The 21218-nt window shown below is 47.3% G+C and overlaps 1 protein-coding gene across 4 annotated transcripts in view; it reads right to left on the bottom strand.

Annotated features, from left to right (window-relative positions):
- Positions 1 to 7092: 7092 nt before the first annotated feature.
- T2 (brachyury 2) overlaps positions 7093 to 21218 on the bottom strand; it is a 66185-nt gene continuing 52059 nt past the window's right edge. For 3 of the 4 annotated variants that reach the window (NM_001161835.2, NM_001419513.1, XM_087589490.1), the window contains 6 exons: positions 18862 to 18945; positions 17582 to 17688; positions 13716 to 13776; positions 12765 to 12961; positions 7890 to 8004; positions 7093 to 7485 (listed from right to left, as the gene is read on the bottom strand). In NM_001161835.2, the coding sequence (NP_001155307.1) occupies positions 7435 to 7485; positions 7890 to 8004; positions 12765 to 12961; positions 13716 to 13776; positions 17582 to 17688; positions 18862 to 18945 (615 nt within the window). In that variant the 3' untranslated portion in view covers positions 7093 to 7434. The remainder of the gene's footprint in view (positions 7486 to 7889; positions 8005 to 12764; positions 12962 to 13715; positions 13777 to 17581; positions 17689 to 18861; positions 18946 to 21218) is intronic. The other variant, XM_087589487.1, reaches the window with a different exon arrangement.

Below are 21218 nucleotides of genomic sequence, written 5' to 3' on the forward strand. Positions count from 1 at the left end.
GCCTTGCGCTTGGTAGGCAAGCGCTCTACCACTGAGCTAAATCCCCAACCCCTACTTTTTTTTTTAAGACAAGGTGCTGCTATGTAGCCTACACTAGCCTGAAACTCACTCTACAAACTAGGCTGGCCGTGAACTGCCACTGCCTCCTGAATTTTATAATTAAAGATCTTTTCCATCATGTCCAGCGACTCCATTTATGTATGTATGTATGTATGTATGTATGTATGTATGTATGTATTTATTATTTTTGTATTTTCAAGCTAGGGTTTCTCTGTGTAGCTCTGGCTGTCTTGGAACTGGCCCTGTAGACCAGGCTGACCTCAAACTCACAAAGATCCAGCTGCCTCTGCCTCCCCAGTGCTCAGATTAAAGGTGTGCCACCACTGCCCAGCTGCCAACGACTCCTTAAACCTAAAAAGAAAAAAAAGTCATAGTCTATGCTCTTTCCAGGAAAACAATTTCCAAAGTTTTCTCTTCAATGACCCTGGTCTCTTCTTAACCATAGCTGATTCTTCAGCCCCACCCACCCGAACCACAGAATCTCCATTCAAAATATGGAATAAATGGCCAGAATAGTATTTGCCTCTCTCTGAAACTTGACAAGCCAGGCTTCTTGTCATACACACTACTCCTCCAGGCTCCCACAGAGCAGCCCACTGAGCTGAGTGCTCCCTGACTTTTTCAGGCCAAAATTCAAATGCCACCATCATCCCCCAAAACACATCCTTAGGTCTGTCACAGCAAACCCCACTCTGTACCAATTTCTGCAGTCATTAGAGTTTCTATTGCTGGGATAAAAACAGCAGGGCAAAAACCAATCTGGGAAGAAATGGTTTATTTCACTTGTAACTTGTACTCCATCCTGGGAGGTATTCGGGATGGTGGTCAGGACAGGAGGAACTCAGGCAGGAGTCTGAAGGCAGGAACTGACGCAGAGCCCTTGAAGGAGTTCTGCTTAGTGGTTTGCTCCCATATGGCTTTCTCAGCCGGATTATTTACACAATCCAGGAATGCCAGCCCAGGGGTAGCATCACCATCCCACATCAACTGTTAAGCAAGAACGTACCCCAAAGGTCTACCCTACAGACTGAGTTTATGGAAGCATTTTCTCGGTTGAGGTCTTAGATCACTCTAACCTGTGTCAAGTCTACAAACCAGAAAAGAAAACATCAGTAGGAAAATCCATCTTTTCTTTTAACGATGATTTTGATTTTTATGTTTTATTTTTAATGATGTGTGATGGTACCTGAATAGTGTGTGGCGCCCCCATTAGACACAAACCACACCCCGATACCAATTTCCAAAACACAGTAATCCTTTATTAAGCAAGGCAAAGAGACAAGGTGGCTGAATCTGAATCCAGCAGAAACAGCAGCGAATAGCTTTGCAGGAGTTAATTTTAAGAGGAAAACATGGGAGGTCTGCGTTGGAATGAGCTGGTGTGGGTTGATAGGTTCTGATTACCTGTTTTAATTAAGGTAGCTAAATGGACACTTTTGATTGCTGGGCCTTGATGAGGTGACCAGCCTCAGGAATGAGTCAGCATAAGAAAGTGGCCAAATAAGGGAATAGACCTACGTGGTTAGCTTCAGGAATGCCATCTAACAGTTTAGGGGAAGAGCAAACATGCTGGTGCCATGTTTGCCCGGCTCAGGCCTGTGAGAACTCTTCAGTGAGTGTGTGTGTGTCTGTGTGTGTGTGTTGTGTGTGTGTGTGTGTGTGTGTTGTGGATGTGGTGTGGTGTGTAGTGTGTGTGTGTATGGTATGTATGTATGGGTGTGTGTATATGTGTATGTGCATGTAGTGTGTAGTGATGTGTGTGTGTATGTGTGTGTGTATAGTATGGATGTGGTGTGGTCTGTGTGTATGTGTATGTGTGGTATGTAGTATATAGTGGGCTATATATATATATATATATATATATATACACACATGTGTGTGGTATATGTTATGGAGTGTGTGTATGTGGTGTGATGTGATGTGTGTATGCATGGTATGTGTATGTGGGTGTATGTGTATATGTGTGTGTGTAGTATATAGTGATGGTGTAGTGGTGTGTGCGTGTGTGTGTGTGTGTGTGTATGTGTGTGTGTGTGCGCGTGCTAGGACACACGGGTGCCTACAGAAGCCAGGGGCATCAGATCTCCCCAGAGCTGGAACTGCAGGCACTTTTGAGCTGACCTGAACACTGGGAACTGAACTCTTCTTCAGTTCCCCAAGACTTTATTTTAAAAAATAATTCATTGGATTTTGTTTGTGTTTGTTTTGTTTTGTTTTTCAATCACGGTACCACACGTGGTGGCAGATCACTGTGAGTTTGAGGCTAAGCCTGGTCCACACAGCCAGGTCTACACCAGCCAGAGCTATGTACTGAAGCATGACATTGTGTGCACATAGATGTGTAAGTGTGTGTGGGGGGGCACAGCACTCACATGGAGGTGAGGAGCACACAGTATGGGAGTCAGGTCTCTCCTTCGGCCACATGGGCCCCAGGAATCAAATTCACACACCCCAGAGAGATGTAGATCCCCTGAAACTCGAGCTACAAACAGCTATGAACAGCCACGTGTGAGCTGGGAATTGAACCCAGGTCCTCTGGAAGACCTCAGAGCCATGTTCTTAACCTCAGAGCCATCTCCCCAGCCCCTACGGCTTCAGTTTTAATCGAGTATTGAACAGCTCTTGGAAGTTTGTCCCTAAGTTGATGATCACACCACAAATGGATGAAAGTCCCAAGAGGGCCCTGGGTCATCCCTCCAGGCCGAGAGTAAAGGTGGGACTCCTGCTTCATGCCAGCCGAGGACCAGAGGCCTTCAGAAACAGAATCAGGAAAGTGCACTAAGGGTTGGGCAGGATCAGCTTTGCTCTCCTACCCAGCCACCATTTCTTTTTCTTTTTTTTTTTTTCGGAGCTGGGGACCGAACCCAGGGCCTTGCGCTTGCTAGGCAAGCACTCTACCACTGAGCTAAATCCCCAACCCCTCCAGCCACCATTTCTATGCTGCCACTGAGTTCTTCTGACTGGACGACAAGGTGGGGTTTTCTTGTTGTTGTGATTATTTTTATTTTATTTTACTTTATGGTGTGTGTTTGAGTATTCTGCCTGAGTGAGTGTAAGCGAGTCCACTTGTGTGGTGCCCATGGAGGTCAGAAGGCAGAGGGCATCAGACCTCTGGAACTGGCCTTAGAGATGTGAGCCATCATGCGAGTGCTGGGAATCAAACCTGGGGCCCTTTACAAGAGAAAGAAATGCTCTTAACCACTGAGATGTCTCTCCAGCCTCTGTTACAAGGTATTTAAGAGGCGAATGTTGAGAGATGCTCAACCATTAAAGTCTGTAAAAATATTCCAAAATCTGGAAGACTCGAGTCTTAAACACCTCTGGTCCAAGCATTTTAGCCAAGGGACCCTTAAGTTGCATAAACAGGTTGGCTAGTTTTTACCCTTCTGGGTCTGTGCTGTGTACCGAGACCTCTGATGTTTAGAACAGTGAGAAAAGGTTGTGTTTACTCAGACCAGTTCTTTTTCTGGCTCACTGGCTGATGAGGAAGTAGCAGCCTGCCTTCCTTTCCTTGAGCTCCTCCCTCCTGTCCTTCCTTCTGTCCTTCCTTCCTCAGTAACATGTTGACCAGGCTGGTCTCGAACTCATGGGCTCAAAATACTTTCCCATCTCAACTACCCTAAACTCTGAGATTCATACTCTCTCTCTCTCTCTCTCTCTCTCTCTCTCTCTCTCTCTCTCTCTCTCTCTCTCTCTCTTTCTCTCTCTCTCCTCCTTCTCCCTCCTTCCCTCCCTCCCACCCTTCCTCTCCCTCCCTCCCATCCTTTCTCTCTCTCCCTCCCTCCTTCACTTTCTCTCTTCCCTTCCTCCTTCCTTCCCCCCCCCCACCTCTCATGAATGTCCGTGTTGCACCAATGACATGCTAGCAGTACTCAATGTATTTATCAGCGTGGAATGCAGAAACTCTATGACCTTCTTATTTTCTGAAGCTCTACCCTGTAATTAACTTTCTGGTTTTCCCAAGAGCTCAGACAACTCATCTGTGGGAATATATACTTCTACAGATTACAACTCTATTTCCAATATGACTTGACCGTCCATTTTCCTTGTTAAATATTTATATAATTGTTCCTTCCACTTCATCAAAATCTTCCAAGGTGGCAGCTTTTCCTAATGTCTCCTAAAGTTAAGCACAGACTGTCTCCCTGAAGGGCTATTAGATAAAGACCATGGTTTTGACTGTGTTCCTGAAATACCAGCTGGCTCCCAGGTGGCCTCCCTGGTGACACAGCTCAGAAGGTGTGAGCAAGAAAGCAAGGACCAGAGCATGGCTTCTGCTTTCCTTCTGAAGAACCTGCGAGTACCACCTCAGAACCTGGGTCTTTCTTCTCCTCAGGACCTTCTGAGACGGAGACAAGCGTCTCACCTAAAACACATTCGAGTATCTTTAAAGTTCTATTTACTGGGCTGGAGAGATGGCACAGTGGTACAGAGTACCTTTGCTCTTGAGAGCACCCAAGTTTGGATCCCAGCACCCACACACAGTCCCCAGTTCACAACCACCTGTAATTGCAGCATTAGGAGATTGGATATATCTGGTCAATCATGGACACACACACACACACACACACACACACACACACACACACACACACACAGAGTGATGGTTTGTATATGCTTGGCCCAGGGAGTGGCACTGTTAGGGGGTGTGGCCTTGTCGGAGCAGGTGTGTCACTGTGGGTGTGACATTTAAGACCCTCATCCTAGCTGCCTGGAAGTCAGTCTTCCCCTAGCAGCCTTCGGGTGAAGATGTAGAACTCTCAGCTCCTCCTGCACCATGCCTGCCTAGATGCTGCCATGCTCCTGCCTTGATGATAATGGACTGAGTCTCTGAACCTGTAAGCCAGCCCCAATTAAATGTTGTCCTTTATAAGACTTGAATTGGTCATGGTGTCTGTTCACAGCAGTAGAACCCTAACACACACACACACACACACACACACACACACACACACATTTAAAAGTCAATTTTGGGGATTGGGGATTTAGCTCAGTGGTAGAGTGCTTGCCTACCAAGCGCAAGGCCCTAGGTTCGGTCCCCAGCTCCGAAAAAAGAAAAAAAAAAGTCAATTTTGAAAAATCTGAAGAAATGTTTACAATAATTAAACACAGCTAACTTTTCCTGTAGCATTTAAACTGTACAGGATGGCTCAGAGGCTAAGAGCACTGGCTGCTCTTCCAGGGGACCCAGGCTCAACTCTCAGCCCTCACACATCAGCTTACAAACACTTGTAGTTACAGTTCCAGGGGATCCATCATCCCCTTCTCAACTCCTCAGCACTGTGTGCATGTGGTACACAGATACCTGTACACATAAAAAAATAAAATAAATATATAAGCTTATAAACGATGATAGTGTTATCCTTTTTATCCTGCCCTTGTACAGGTCAAGCTTCTCCTACAATATTGCGCAGGAATGGAAATGACATGGGGCCTTGTGTTATCCCTAACCTCAAAAGAAAAGGCTGCACTAGCTCACTGTTGAACACACCTTTTTCTTTATAAATCACACACACACACACACACACACACACACACACACACACACATAGTGGAGAGAGGCGACTGAGATGGGCAGAAAGTTACTAGATTGCCATTGTGATTTTAGGAGTGTTGCCTCTGTCATGAGGGACTGTGTAGGTCTGGTTTTGTGACTGAGAATATACTGCCCCCATGGAGGATATGCTGCCCTCACAGGAGGAGCTGGGAACTGTTCCTTAGGCCCTTTCTCTAGAGAATTTATGTTTGAGTTCTATTGTCTCCTCCTTTTGCATCTTCAGGTTTCAATGGTGTGCCTAATGTTGTCTTACTTTCTTAGAGGGAGAAAGAAAGTGATGTGTTTGGCTAAATTGTTACAGGACTCCTAAGGGTTTCTACCTCCTACAAAGGTCCAATCTGCTGTTACTCCCACTAGGGAGCTGTCTACACTTCGGGTGCTTATCCCTTGGTGAGACCAGCCTTTTTCTTTGGCTCCTTTAAGGACCTCCATTTTCTTCTGAACACTCTTTTTTCTACTATTCACCCCACCCCCGCATCCCGCTCCCCACCCCAGTAGACTTGCCTGTCCAGGGGAACTCCCTGTATAAACCAGGCTGGCCTCAAACTCAGAGATCCACCTGCCTCTGCCTCCGGAGTGCTGGGATTAAAGGTGTGTGCCGCGACACCTGGATGATTTCTTTTTAACTATTCTTCATCTTTTATGTACATAGGTGTTTTGTCTGCATGGATGTCTGTGCATTGCGTGCATGCAGTACCCACGGAAGTCAGAAGAGGGCATCAGTCCCCTGACACTAGACTCACAGACAGCCGTGAGTCACCCTGTGGGCTCTGGGAACTAAACCCTTCTGCAAGAGCAGCCAGGGCTTTTAAGTGCTGAGCCATCCCTGGCACCCCCCTTTTATTAGTATTCTTGCAATGCTAGGGTTTGAACCCAGGGCCTTGAGCATCAAGGCAAGCATTCTCCCACTCAGCCACATCCCCAGGCAGTGCTGTCTGTCATTTCTACTAGTGTTTGTGGTTTTAAGGGGTTGATATTTTCCACCCCTTCCGGAAATCCCTTTCCCTTCAGCACGGTACCTTCCACAGCTTCTCCACCATCGATCTGGACCTGGGATTTAACTCCCTGGTCTGTGAAAGCCAGCACTTTGTCTCTTAGTGCTGCACACCCAATCACGTCTCTGCATCTGTTCATGCACTCTATCTTCGGGGTACACCTGATCCAACCCCTTTTGGAATCCACTTCCACTCGTCATATTTTCCTACTTACAACATTCATTTCATCAAACACCCTTGATTCATTTTCATCAATGATATCCTTATCCATAATTTGAGAGCGGTGTTTTAAAATAATTTTTAAGGCTGGAGAGATGGCTCAGATGTTAAAAGCACTGGTTGCTCTTCCAGAGGTCCTGAGTTCAAATCCCAGCAACCACATGGTGTTCACCACCATCTGTAATGGAATCTGATGTCCTCTTCTGTCATGCAGGCATATATAGAGCACTCATGTTTAAATAAATAAATCTTACAAAATAATTAAATAGAAAACACGTTTTTATTTAAGACCCAGGCAGAAGGACCACGAGTCAGAATGAATAACCATGGGCTGAAGCCTCATTTTTGATTCTGCTCAGCCTCCTGCTCCTGCCCACTGTGCTGTCTGTCTGACCGTCCCCATCATCTGAGTTCACGGTTCGGGCTCTGCACGACAGTGCCGTTGCCACCTTTACAATGAAAGGACAAAGTGCCAGGCATCTCCTGTCAGGTACAAGCTTCTTAACCAGAGACCAACGTCACTGCTTATCATAATGCAGAACCAAAGAAAAAGAAAACTGTCATTTCCTGTTTGGATTTTGCCTAATGACTATAAAAAAATTCTTATTCATCATCCACATAGTTCACCCAGTACCGACTTGCTGTCTTGGCCTCCTATAGTGAATGAAAGAGGAAAAAAAAAATAACAGGTATTCACGTGAACTCTTTCGTTGTTCTCAACAATACACTCTGAGGGTTGCACTGTGCGCTAACTTTGCTAACACACAGTCACCCAGAGTCATTGGCTCCAAGTCATCCAGGGAGCTGAAAGCCATTAGAAATCTATCCATTCCTCCCTGGTGCCTACCATTAGCCTGACATCTCCCATCCTTCATCTCTAGGCTGCTGGCCCATCTAATCTCCAGCCCGGAAGTCCTCAGAAATCTCACACTTGCTGGCATCCTGTTCTGCCCCGCCTCCCGGCCTTCCACCATCTCCTGCTCTCCTCTGTCCTTTGATCTCATGGACAGCTACAGCAGCCTCCACCCAGCACAGGCAGAGAGAAAACAGGAACCTACCACCACGGGATGGGTCTGGATCACGTGTGCAAGGGTCAGGGGTGCTGTAGCTCTGGGGTCTGGGGTCACCCCGGCAGGAGCAAGCTTGCCCCTCTTGTGTTCGGAAAGCTTGCTCCTAAAGCAAAGAGAGGAGAGATTCTCTTAGAGATGACATTCAGACTGTTTACTGTTCACAAAGTCAAAGTGCTGTTAACACCAGTGCAGGAGAAAGGGCTTTCCTCCACTTTATTCATCTTTAAGACATTAACTTTGTTTGGATTACAGACTTCCTCAATGTAGTCTAAGAATTTAATACAATTTAATGTGTATGAACGCTTTGCCTGCATCCATAAACCTCATGCATGCCATGCCCATGGATGCCAGAAGGGGGCACTAGATCCCCTGGAACTGGAGTAGTAAGCAGTTGTGAGTTGCCCTGTGGGTGTAGGGAATTGAACCTGGGTCCTCTGTAAGAGCAGCCAGTGGATACATATAATCAAATGTGGTATGTTTTAAGGAGGCTTTCACCCAACAACTATGAGACTTAACCATTTCACTCCCAGAATGGTTCCTCTCTCACTGGGCTCTGAACATTGCTCTCGTGGTGTGTCTGCCATATTGTGTATCAGCCATGGGCTATCTAACTTCTTTTTCAGTAACTTGAACCCACAAGGACATTTTGGCACAGACTGGAATTGACCGCGAACAAAATCACAATAACCCTAAAACTAACAAATTCGATAAAGTTTGGCACTACCTTGGCAGATGGTTTGAGAGCCAGATGCTAAGACGGCGCCTGCTTCTAGAGCCTTCTTCCGATCCTCATCAAAGGTCCTTGTCAGAGAAATGGAATCAAATGGCAAAAAGCAAGGGCATGTGTGTGCAAGTGTGTATCTATGTGTATCTGTGTATGTCCACACATGCTTGCATGTGAGGGTATATAACTACATGTATCTGTGTGTTTGTGTGTGTGTGTGTGTGTGTGTGTGAGTCCACACATGCTCACATGTGAGGACATATATCTACATGTATCTGTGTGTGTGTGTGTGTGAGTCCACACACACTAGCATGTGAGGGCATATATCTGTGTGTATCTGTGTATGTCCACACATGCTCGCATGTGAGGGTATATAACTACATATATCTGTGTGTTTGTGTGTGTGTGTGTGTGTGTGTGAGTCCACACATGCTCACATGTGAGGGTATATATCTACATGTATCTCTGTGTGTGTGTGTGTGTGTGTGTGTGTGTGTGTGAGAGAGAGAGAGAGAGAGAGAGAGAGAGAGAGAGAATCCACATATGCTAACATGTGAGGGCATATATCTATGTGTATCTGTGTATTCCACACATGCTCACATGTGAGGGTATATATCTAAATGTATCTGTGTGTGTGTGTGAGAGAGAGAGAGAGAGAGTCCACACATGCTCACATGTGAGGGCATATATCTACATGTATCTGTGTGTGTGTGTGTGTGAGTCCACACATGCTCACATGTGAGGACATATATCTACATGTATCTGTGTGTGTGTGTGAGTCCACACACACTAACATGTGAGGGCATATATCTGTGTGTATCTGTGTATGTCCACACATGCTCGCATGTGAGGGTATATAACTACATATATCTGTGTGTTTGTGTGTGTGTGTGTGTGTGTGAGTCCACACATGCTCAAATGTGAGGGTATATATCTACATGTATCTCTGTGTGTGTGTGTGTGTGTGTGTGAGTCCACACATGCTCACATGTGAGGGTATATATCTACATGTATCTCTGTATCTCTGTGTGTGTGTGTGTGTGTGTGTGTGTGTGTGTGTGTGAGAGAGAGAGAGAGAGAGAGAGAGAGAGAGAGAGGGAGAGAGAGAGAGAGAGAGAATCCACATATGCTAACATGTGAGGGCATATATCTATGTGTATCTGTGTATTCCACACATGCTCACATGTGAGGGTATATATCTAAATGTATCTCTGTGTGTGTGTGTGAGAGAGAGAGAGAGAGAGTCCACACATGCTCACATGTGAGGGCATATATCTACATGTATCTGTGTGTGTGTGTGTGTGTGCATGTGTTTCTGTGTGTGTTTGTGTATGTGTATGACTGGGTCTCTATGTGTCTGTCTGTATGTCTGTGTATGTCTGCATGCATGTATCTGTGTGTGTGTGTGTGTGTAAATATCAGATATCCCAAAACTTGCATGAAGATCTAAAGAAATGAGAGATTTTTCTCTGCCAGTTATGTATGTGGGACTACTTTGTGTGGGTGGCTCCTGGGGCTCTCCTAGAGAAGAGTCCCACAGGATGATTCCTCAAAGTCAGGCAGCCGAGTCAAAGAACCCTGGCCCTGCCTGCTGCAGCCATGGTACTGCAAAGGAAGCCACAAGAATGGCATCCATGTCACTTTGGAGACCAGAAATCAGGGTGGCTCTAGAATGGACAGGAACACTGGATCTCACCCATCAACACCTGCATGATGCCAGAGCCTGAGCAGCACCAGAGGCTCTCCTGTGTTGCCTGAAATAATCTGGCCAGAAAGCTGTGTTGATTTACTTTTTAGATTTATTTTATGTGTATGAATGTTTTCTCACCAGGTATGTATACCACATGCATGCTTAATGTTCTCAGTGGCAGAAGAGGGCGTCTGATCCGCTGGAACAGGAGTCATGGATAATTGTGAGTGCTGGAAGTTTACCTTGGTTCTTCTGCAAGAATTAGGGCTTTTAACCCCTGAGCCATTTCCCCAGCAAGCTGCTTCTAAAGGACAAGGTGTATGATAGTGTCATTCTAGGTTACAAGGTGCTGTGCTGAAATGCCCATTCTCCTCATTACACTCAATCTAGAAAGGATTCCAGACAGAAAAGCAGACGTTTGTTACCAAAGTAGCTCAGGACTGGAGGGAGCGTCCTATTGGAAGGCTCGACCAAGCCTCACTAAGCTGGAGTGCAGTCAATGTGGCTGTCCACAAAACCACCCTGCAGGGCATCAGGGGCCAGACTGAGGCTGGACAGGGAGCATTTACTCAGACAGCACTCACAGTGAATAATCCTACATCCGAGGCTCCCTGTGATTTGCTGTCTTACACAAGTGTCTGAACCTAGGGAGCATCTAACAGGACAAGCAGGAGTTGACTCTAACCTGGCATGACCAGTGAGGACTGGCTAACAGCCTGCAGCCCTCCATTTCCCCCTTATGAGATTACTGGTCAGGAGAGTGAGGAACCGGGTATGGACTAGATCCCAGTCACAACTGATACATAAACGGGAAGGACATTAAAAGAGCTGGTATCACAGGGTTTACATCCCTGAACTGAGTCCTTCAACAGCCCAAAGTGGAGGTGTCATCGTGTACTCAATGTGAGGTGATGAAACACACTGAGCGTTGTTGAGATGGGAGAAGGAGACACAGTCGAGCCCACCTGTGTCAACAAGCGCCGGCAACCAAGCCTCAGTGGGGACCAAGGAGTGAATGTGTACAGAAGAGAAACTGCAGGCATGGGGTGTAGCTCAGTGGTATAGCATTTGCCTGATTTTGGAAAGATCCTAGGTTCAACCCCAGCACAGTAATAACAGTTAAAATTAATCAGTCAATCAGTTAATCAATAAATTATAGATAGTTGATTAATAATCAATTAAGTCCCCCCCTATGGGGTTTCTCTGTGTCACTCTGACTGTCCTGAAACTCACTCTACAGACCAGGCTGGCCTCGATAAAACTAAAAGAATCTCACGGGGTGTCTCCCATGAGTAGGGGGTGGCAGGCAGGAGATGACAGGTCACACACCTGAACTCAGGAATGAAAGCCTGTTATGGAGTTTGGAGGCAGCAGGGGTAGGCACCTGCCCAACCCAGGGTCCCTGGGAAAGACAGTGGAGAAAGTGGTCTGAGGCTGGCAGAGACCCAAAGTGGGAGGGAACATGGGGGTGGAACCCGAATTACCTACTTCTCACTCTCCCCCACCCTGAATTCTTCTAATGTCACGGTATAGTTCTGTTTATAGTTCTGTTATTTACTCATTTGCTTTGGCAAGTACCTCATTTCTGACCTTTTTTTTTATTTATTTAGTGCACGTGTGTGTGTGTGTGTGTGTGTGTGCACTTCATGCATGTATGTGCATGCATGTGTGTACACATGTGAGTATGTGCGTGTGTGTGCATGCACGTGTGTATTTGTCCATGTGTGTGCATACACATGCATGTGTGTGTCTGTGTATATGTGTGTATGTGTGCACATATATATGCACATGCCTGCATGTGTGTGCATGTGTATATGTGTGTATACACACATATGTATATACGCATGTGTGCATGTGTGTGCATATACATGCACATGTGTGTGTGTACAGGTATGCATGCACATGCCTCTGTGTGTGTGTGTGTGTGTGTGCACATATATATGCACATGCCTGCATGTGTGTGCATGTGTATATGTGTGTGTATACACACATATGTATATACGCATGTGTGCATGTGTGTGCATATACATGCACATGTGTGTGTGTACAGGTATGCATGCACATGCCTCTGTGTGTGTGTATGTGTGTGTGTGCGTGTGTGTGTGTGCACATATATATGCACATGCCTGCATGTGTGTGCATGTGTATATGTGTGTGTATACACACATATGTATATACCCATGTGTGCATGTGTGTGCATATACATGCACATGTGTGTGTGTACAGGTATGCATGCACATGCCTCTGTGTGTGTGTGTGTGTGTGTGTGTGTGTGTGTGTGTGTGTGTGTGTACAGGATATATGGAAATCAGAGGGCAACTTGTGGGAGTTGATTCTCTTTTCCCACCATGTGGGTCCTGGGGGGATCTCAGGTTGTCGGGCCTGCAACAAGCCCTTCTGCCCACTGAGCCATCTCCCTGGGCCTGTACACATCACTTTGATGACTCACATGCCACACAGGGTCACTTGGTGTCTTCCTGTCTTCAAGTGAGGACTTCTCTGTGGACTTCCTGGGCTCTGGCACTTCAAAAATCGGAGGGCAGGTCCTGCTCGAGGCTGCTGGCCAGGGCCTGGGGAGTCCTCCTCCCCTGGTTCTCTTGGTGGAACATCTGCCTGTGTATGGCCCCTTGGAACCATGTAATCAAGCTTGGGAAGGAAAAACACTTGCATTTTGTCATCATGATCGAGAACATGAGAAATGGATTTAGATCAGAACTGGGGTGATAATGATCTACATATTCACATTTGAAATGTTTTGCTGTCTAATGTGTGTCACTATATAAAAAAACTACACCTTATCACCAACAGCTACCACTTGGGTCTGCCTTCACACTTGCTACGGGAATCCATCTCTTCTCCATAACCGGGCCTATTGACCCGGTGTAGTTCAGGAAAGAGCAGAAGACCAGAGGAGGTGGGGTGCTCCGAGCTTTGTACTGTTTTTCAAGGTAGACTTGATAATTTTCTTTTGAGACAGAGTCCTCAGGTATCCCAGGTTGGTCTCAAACGCACTGTATAGCCTAGGATGACTCTGAGCTCTCAATTTTCCTGCCTCTACCTCTCCAAATGCTAAGATTACAGTTTCTTGCCACCATCCCCTGTTTACATGATGCTGGAGTTGAGGCCCAAGGTTTCCTGTGTGCTCGGCAAGGACTCTATTAACTCAACTGCAGCTCTACCCCTGGACTTAAGATTTTACCTCACTGCAACCCAAATGGGCCTATTTTGCTGTCCCTGGGCATGGCTACAAAAGATCCTGATTTGAGTAACAATTCCAGGAACTGGATCTTGCAGCCAGGAGACAGTATACATCCCACCCCAGCTCCCTCTGTACCTCCCAAAGCTCTACCCAAGCAGGATGGATGCCGTTGGTGCTACCCCTGGCCCACAGGACACTGACCAGGCTTCTAGCTCTGTGCTGAGCATCCATCTCTGCAAAGCGACCATCTCTCTCCAGCAGTCTGCTCGGGTGGTACCAAACCGAGAAAAGCAAACACAGAGGAAGCTGTCAGGCTCAGCACCCCTTGAGTACACAGAGGCTGCAGTCACATGTCCTCAGGCTGGATGCCGCAGTTGGTTGGGTGATCCTGCAGGAGGCCACACTGACAAGACAGCTCTCACAAAGCATGCAGTTATACAGTATAAGTAGCCTGGATTTCAGAGGGCATCCTTACGATGTATTAAAAATAAAGTTTGTCGTAAAAATGGGCGTATTCCGGGAGAGCCTGCAGCTGAAGGAGCACACTATGGTAGAGGGAAGGCTTATAAGATAGTACGCTCTGAAATGGCTGACTGCATTCTTTAATGGACCCTACTAGCTTCCCCAGGCCTAGTTGCAGGTCTGCAGTGAGTGGTGAGGGCTGCCTGCCTTTATAAAGATGCTGTTACAAACACACGTCCCACACTGCTCATCATGGGGGAAAGGTGCACCTGGTACTCAGTGTTCCTCACCTGCGAGGGGCAACAGACACATGGGATACTGTGCATCCGTGTGTGTACATGTGTGCCTGAGCATGTGTGCATGTGTGTGCATGGAAGAGTGTTTGTAGAGGTGTGTGCAAACGTGTATACACTGTGTGCGTGGGGAGGGAACTTCTTTAATATCTTTGGCTAGCTCCAGAAACCAGGAGAAACTCGAATAAACCTTGGCTCTGTCCTAGGTTAAAGTATAGACTTCATTGTGGTCTCAGGAACATCCCTCTATTAACGTCCTCCTGGGAGTTCTTATGTGGTTCCCAGACCAGCTCTGTGAGAATCCAGGGTTACCGAATTGGGACTATTTTTCTGTCTGTTTTTATGAGACAAGGTCTCACTACATAGCCCCAGCTGGCCTAGTTCTAACTATGTAGGTCAAGCTGGCCTCAAACTCACAGAGACCTGCCTGCTTCTGCCTCTGAGTTGTTGGGATTAAAGGTCTCTGTGTTACTTTGCCAGGCCCTGGCACTATTTGTGAGGTCCTAGGCTTGAGAACCAATAAGTAACCACTCTGTTACTTGGCTGAGGAGTGCAGCCATAGCCAAGGTCTGTGGACACTTTCCATTGCTTCCTGTGTTGTCCCTGATGTGCCCAGAACACCTGAGGCAAAGAATTAGGCCACCCATGCCCGAGGGGCTCAGCTGAGCTCACAACACAGCTGGGATCTCAGGGCTAATCTGCGGGGTCACCAGGGAGCAAAGGCAAGCAGTCTGGGCTGGATTCAGCTGAACTAGGACAGGACAGGTGACATTTGTCTTTGTACACAGGGAACAACAAACACCTAGGTAGAAGCCCACAGTCTTTAATCAGTTGGGAACAACTGTTTGACAAACTGCTTTCCTTGGAGAAGACCTGCCTGTGGGTGGATGCTCGCTAATTAGGACCCTGGGTGGCTCCTTTGAGGGAACTGCAGCTGGAGAATGTAACTCACTGTCAGAGTCCCAGGGTTACTTGCTCTGTGTGCACCAGGGGTGGGTGGGAGAGGGCTGTCACACAAGGCCTCCTAGAGGTTGAAGCCAGCCTCAGAGGGTGGCCATCTCCCATTTCCGGGAGAGTAAGGAGGGAGGGAGGGAGGCACAAATGTGAGCGGGAGCTGCAGAAAGCTGCTTACTTGATGCAGGCAGAGACAAAGCTGACTCTCAGAGTAAGCTTAGACTGGAGCAGAATGCAACTTCCTTTTCCCTCAGTGGGGTGCCAGAAGTCACTTACATTCTCAAGAACCCCCAATCTTTAAGTCCCTCTGTGCTCTATGTAAGAAAAAATAAACCATAGTGCCAACTTCAGAAAAGAAGGAAGAAAATGGAGGATTTCTGCAAACACACCCTTCCATCGTCTCTTTAACCTAAAACTTGAAGCTCTTGTTACTTTACCAAAGTAATAGAAGTAATTTATGGGGTTGAGGATTTAGCTCAGTGGTAGAGCGCTTGCCTAGCAAGGACAAGGCCCTGGGTTCGGTCCTCAGCTGGGGGGGGGGGTAATTTACACTTCCAGGTCATGTAAATTAAATACCGCAGTGGTCTGTACACAGTTCCGTGCCCTGGAAAGGGCAGGTCTTTAACCCACTGGGCTGTGAGCATGAAGTTATTAGGGTATCAGTGTTCAAGTGGCCCTGTCCTTGGCTTCAGCCCCCTCATATGTGAGATGGGAATGGGCAGATTGGCTTTGTGGTCTGGACCTGATGTGTTCCCATGACTGTGCTGATTGGCTTAATCCAGACAGAGAGAATATTTTGATGGCACTGAAAGAAGTTCTGCGGGAAGTTGTGGCAGTGGGCAGGGACGGGACCCCAAGGGCTGTTGGATCTGGGGCTCACACGGGGGGGGGGGGGGGGGGCTTAGAGGTGGGCCTGGTAGCACTCCCAGACCAGACAGCAGTTGCTGTTTCCCTCATTCGAGCTGATTAAAGGACACCAGAGAACAACTTACTCCTTAAATTGCAACAACAAAGGCTCGCCTTCTCTGTTCAATCAAAACAACTCTGCTGCCTGATTCAAATGCTAATAGTGGGGCCAGAATTGGTCCCTAAATGAGGGAAACACTCCCCCAACACCACCCACCGCCCCACAAATGACCAGCTAGCGGTTTCTTTGCCACCAGAATCTGTTAAGCTTCTCCCAGGTGTATGCTCTGTTAAATGTTTCATGGGAAACAACCTAGTGGCAGGAGAACAAATTTCCCAGAAGGGAGTGGGGGGTTGGGGTGGGGAGGCCTCCATCCACACAAGCCTCTGACTGGAAAAGAACTTGGTCTCCTGTAGGACCTCCTCCCAACGCAGCAGATACAGGGCATTTTAACAGGTTGGATGAAGCTTTTGAATGTTTCCAAGGAGGAAGACCACAGCCTCAGTTCATCACAGATTCTGATGGCCTCTGACCTGTGGACTCTGAATGAGGGACTGAGTTTCTCTGCTCTCTGGGAGGCAGCTCCCTATCAGTCAAGGACATTGGCAGACAGAGCCTGCTTGCTTTCCTGAGCTCAACAGGGCAGGCCAGAGTCAGACCGGACCAAGTTCAACTTCTAGGTGGCAACTCAGGCTACGTCCTGGACCGTGCACTGGGGTTCACTGCATCCTTGTCAGTTTGGGGACAGTGAGGGCAGTGGCTGCATCTCCATGCAGTTGCAGAAAGGTGCATGCAGACTATGGAGAGGCTGCCTCTGCCTTCGGCACTGCGTGTTTGCTTGTAAATCTCTACATTACCTCTGCCTAGTCTGTTACTCACAAACGATGTTCACTTTGACCTCACACACTCCCACCCCACTTAGCTGTTCTGCCTCCAGGGAACGGTGCACAGAGGCCCTGCTGGGGCACAGGTAAGTTTGCGACCATCCTAGTACGTGCGTGGTCATTGCTGGAGTGGGTACTGCATTCAAGCTCACACCAAGAAGCTTCAGTGATTTCCCCACCCTGGGTAGACTATGAAGCCCTGGCCTGGACTCTGCCTTTTCCTTCCCACATTCCTCCGCCGCCTCACAGGGTGGCAGGGCCTTCGTCTGAAGGCTGTTTGGTAGTGACAGTTCTTTGGTGAACAAAAGCAGTTAAGGTGACCGTAAGGGGACTGAGAAGCAGTCGCTAAGTCCCTGACCTATGTGGGCTTAGAGGGGGGCAGGAGGGGGTGAGGAAGGAAGGAGCAAAGAATGAAGAAGGGAGGGAGGGGAGGGAAGGGGAAGGGAGAGGGGGAAAAAACCTAGGTACAGTGGTTCCCATCATAATCCAGTGGGATTTTGAGTTTGGGCTGCAGAATGACCCAACCCCTACCCCCAAGATGCTGTCTCCTAGGGGAAGGGAACTTACCTTCGGGAGAATTCCATGTTAGCAAGGGAGGTGAAATACATCTGATACAACCTGCTAAGATATGTCTCGCTTTGGGAATCCGTCTTCGTCTTACACATAATCTTGCTCTGTAAAATGCATTTCGCCACCGTGAGCACATCTTTTTTTTTTAAAGATTTATTTATTTATTATTTATTTTATGTATACAAGCACAGCATAGCTGTCTTCAGACACACCAGAAGAGGGCATCAGATCCCATTACAGATGGTTGTGAGCTACCATGTGGTTGCTGGGAATTGAACTCAGGACCTCTGGAAGAGCAGTCAGTGCTCTTAACCGCTGAGCCATCTCTCCAGCCCGAGCACATCTTTTATACTCACAATCCACCTAGCAGCTAGCATTTGAATTTGTCAAGAATGGGACACAGACCCCTTAGGACTACCCTGGTATAGACTGGCAAGCCAGCCACATGTGGTAGCTGTCCCCTGTCCCGCTTTTCATGATGGTTAAGAGGTCACACGTACTCTCTCCAGTTTCGGTTTATAGTACCTGTGGTGTGTGGACATTTCGCCCTTGTGTTCCTCCCCAACCTCACATTCCTGGAGGTGTGATGTTATTACTTAAGCTATTCTGCCTTCACCTCAAAGGACAGCACCAAGAGACGGAGCACGGTGGGGGCTGGGGGGAGCTCAAGGGTACCAGCCCAGCACTGGAAAGACCAAATGTCATTTTTTAATAACAGCTAAAGGTAACGGCCAGTGTGTTGTTTAGGATAGTATTTTAAAAACCTAAACACACTGTTATGAACTACACCACTCTTTAAAAATATTATCTAATATCTAAATATTTACTCTTTTTATTTTTCAGTGCTGGGGTGTCAAACCCAGGGCTTCAAGCCTACTGAACCTCTACTCAAAACACTGGGCCATATCCCCATGCTAGAAATTGCTTTAGAAAAGACAACAAAAGCAAACGGTATACACAATTCAATTGCAAATGACAGACCACTAGGTGGGAGGATGGTCTAAAAATAAGAAAACAGACCTTGAAATTGTGAGACTGTGAATCTGGAGGGAAGGGTGGATGGAAACGCCTGAGCTGAGGGAGCGTGCCAGCCCCTAAGGCTGAGGTAGATAAACATGCTTGTGCGTGTGTGTGTGTGTGTGTGTGTGTGTGTGTGTGTGTGTGTGTGTGTACAGACATCCCTCACTGAGACCTCAACCTTTTACAAGGCTAAAGTTGTTCTCAAGGCCCAACAGGGGAGAGATCACCCAAAGATGAGGCAGAGCCTCACACCTCACCTCCTCAGGTCCTCGATACGATCTCCAGGCAGTTTCCCACTGTTGGCATCTTTTTCTCCATTCCGTGAGCCGATCCAGAAGAGTCTTGGAAGAAAACAGGAGAAGTCTTCTTACAAATGTCCTCCCACGGGCCCTTTGCATCAAGCCTGGCAGCCATGTCCTGGCCCCTCATGTCACCTCTGTCACCTCATGACAGCCCCGCCCTCAGTGCAGGACTCCAGGCTGTGTCCACCCTCACTCAGAGAAGTGAGATGGTTAGACACCCCCCACCTCAGGCTGGAGTAAGTTAAGTCAGACCATCAGAGAGAAAGTGGGACAAAGTGATGAGAGATGGGAACAACGGAAGAGGGAAGAGATCTTGGACTCTGAGTGCCACACTAAGATACACATAAACACTTCCTGCAGGGGCTGGGAGGGAGAGCAAGAAAAACCTGAAGCAACGGAACTCAGTGAGAATACAAGACACAAGGTCAACATGCCATTTAGAAGCAAATAGATCGTCTGTAGAAACCCAACGAAGCACACAGAACACACGCTTCAAAGTTATACACTGTCGCTGAAGAAATCAAATATCTAACTATTAAAGAAAACAACAACAGCTAACCACGTTCATGGATGGCATGTATTTAGTAAAATAGATTTATAGGCAAACACAATTCATACCAAGAGTCCAGCCAAGAGCTGAGGAGACGTCTCAGGGGGTTAAGCAGCGCCAGTCTCACGAACCTAGTTCAAATCCCGGAGCCCACTTGCAAAGCTTGTATCTGGGGGTGCACATGTCAGTGATGCACATCTGTAATCCCAGCATGCCTCAGGAAAACAGTGGGTGGAGTCAGGAAGACAGAAGCCATGGGCCACATAGCCTAGAGCACAGAACATTACAGCAGCAGGAGGAGGAAGACACAGCCTCAAAAAGGGACAGGCAAGATCAGTTGCCCTGTCACCTCCACATGCATTCTGTGGCAAGTGCATAAGTGTACACATGCTTGCACACACATACTAAATACATAAATAGTTTTAAAAAGATTCCATCCAAATCTTTATAAACATAGACTAGTGTACTCTAACCTGTATGGAAAAGTAAAAGCCAGAAAGAGGAGAAAAAGGCTGAAACAGAATTAAAAGGACAGGTGTCACCCTTCCAACAGGAAGGCTTACAACACAGCGTCACTGATGAGAACTGTATGACACACAGTCAGCTATCAGTAGCAAAGACACACACATTAATCAGGGGAAGAAACAGACCATCCACAATGCACCTATGAGCCGTGCCCACGTGATAACAAAGGCACACCCTTTCTCACCAATTGCACTTGAGCAAATGAGCAACCATGAACAAAAGTGCACACACACACACACACACACCCATGGTTAAAACAAACAAACAAAAACCCCAGCAAACTAGAAACCTGTCCAGAAGTGAGCAGGCTCCCCTTCCCCACCAGTCTACCCCCCACCCCCCACAGTCCGTCAATAGCTCCTGCCACCATGCCTCCCCACCATAATGAACTATGTCCCCTTAAGCCATGAGCCGAAATAAACCTCCGTTTAGTGGCTTTAACCTGGTTATTTTACCACAGCAATGGGGAGGGGCCACACACTAGGGAGTATCAGCAAGGGTGAAGGGAAGCCCCAGACATTTGCCTTCTAATCAACTCCTTTATACTCCCATATTTAATTCTCCCAACACTCCATCCCTTGGCCTTCTTTGTCATAGGATGAGACAGAGAATGAGGGCTCAGGGCCTGCTGATGCCACACAGCCTGTCAGGTACAGATTACCTCACAGGTTCTTGAGGTTGGCAGTTCCCAGAAGATTTGTTGTTTTGTTGTGTGCTCGCTCCTTCCTCCCCTCCCTCCTCTTCCCCTCCCCCTCTCTCCCTTCATCCCTCCCTCTCATCCCCATCCCTCCTTTCCCTCCTCATTCCTCTCTCTCCCCCTCCCTCCCTCTCTATCTTCCCTCCATCCCTCCCCTTTTCTCCCCTCTCCTTCCCTCTCTCTCCTTTCTCCCTCCTCTCTTCTCTCCTGTCTGTCCATCTCTGTCTCTGTTTCTCTCTGTCTCTCTCTGTGTGTCTTGTCTGTCTGTCTGTCTGTCTGTCTGTCTGTCTCTCTCTCTCTCTCTCTGAGACATTTCATGGTAAACTGTCAAATAGTGACAAAAAAGCAAAAACAAAAACAAAAAACAACCCTCTAAACTCCTAGAATTCTTTTATAAACAGAAAAATATGTAAACAGGGTGGAGGGAACAGAGACTAAGACTCAGCTATGAAATTAAGAGGAGAAATTCTGCGTGTGTCACAGTTCAGTCCACTAGGTTACCAGCCCTCCTCTGAGTTCAAGGAGGCCAAATACAGAGAA

Source organism: Rattus norvegicus, chromosome 1 (genome assembly GCF_021556685.1).
Source record: "Rattus norvegicus strain SHRSP/BbbUtx chromosome 1, alternate assembly SHRSP_T2T, whole genome shotgun sequence".
Taxonomy (NCBI): domain Eukaryota; kingdom Metazoa; phylum Chordata; class Mammalia; order Rodentia; family Muridae; genus Rattus; species Rattus norvegicus.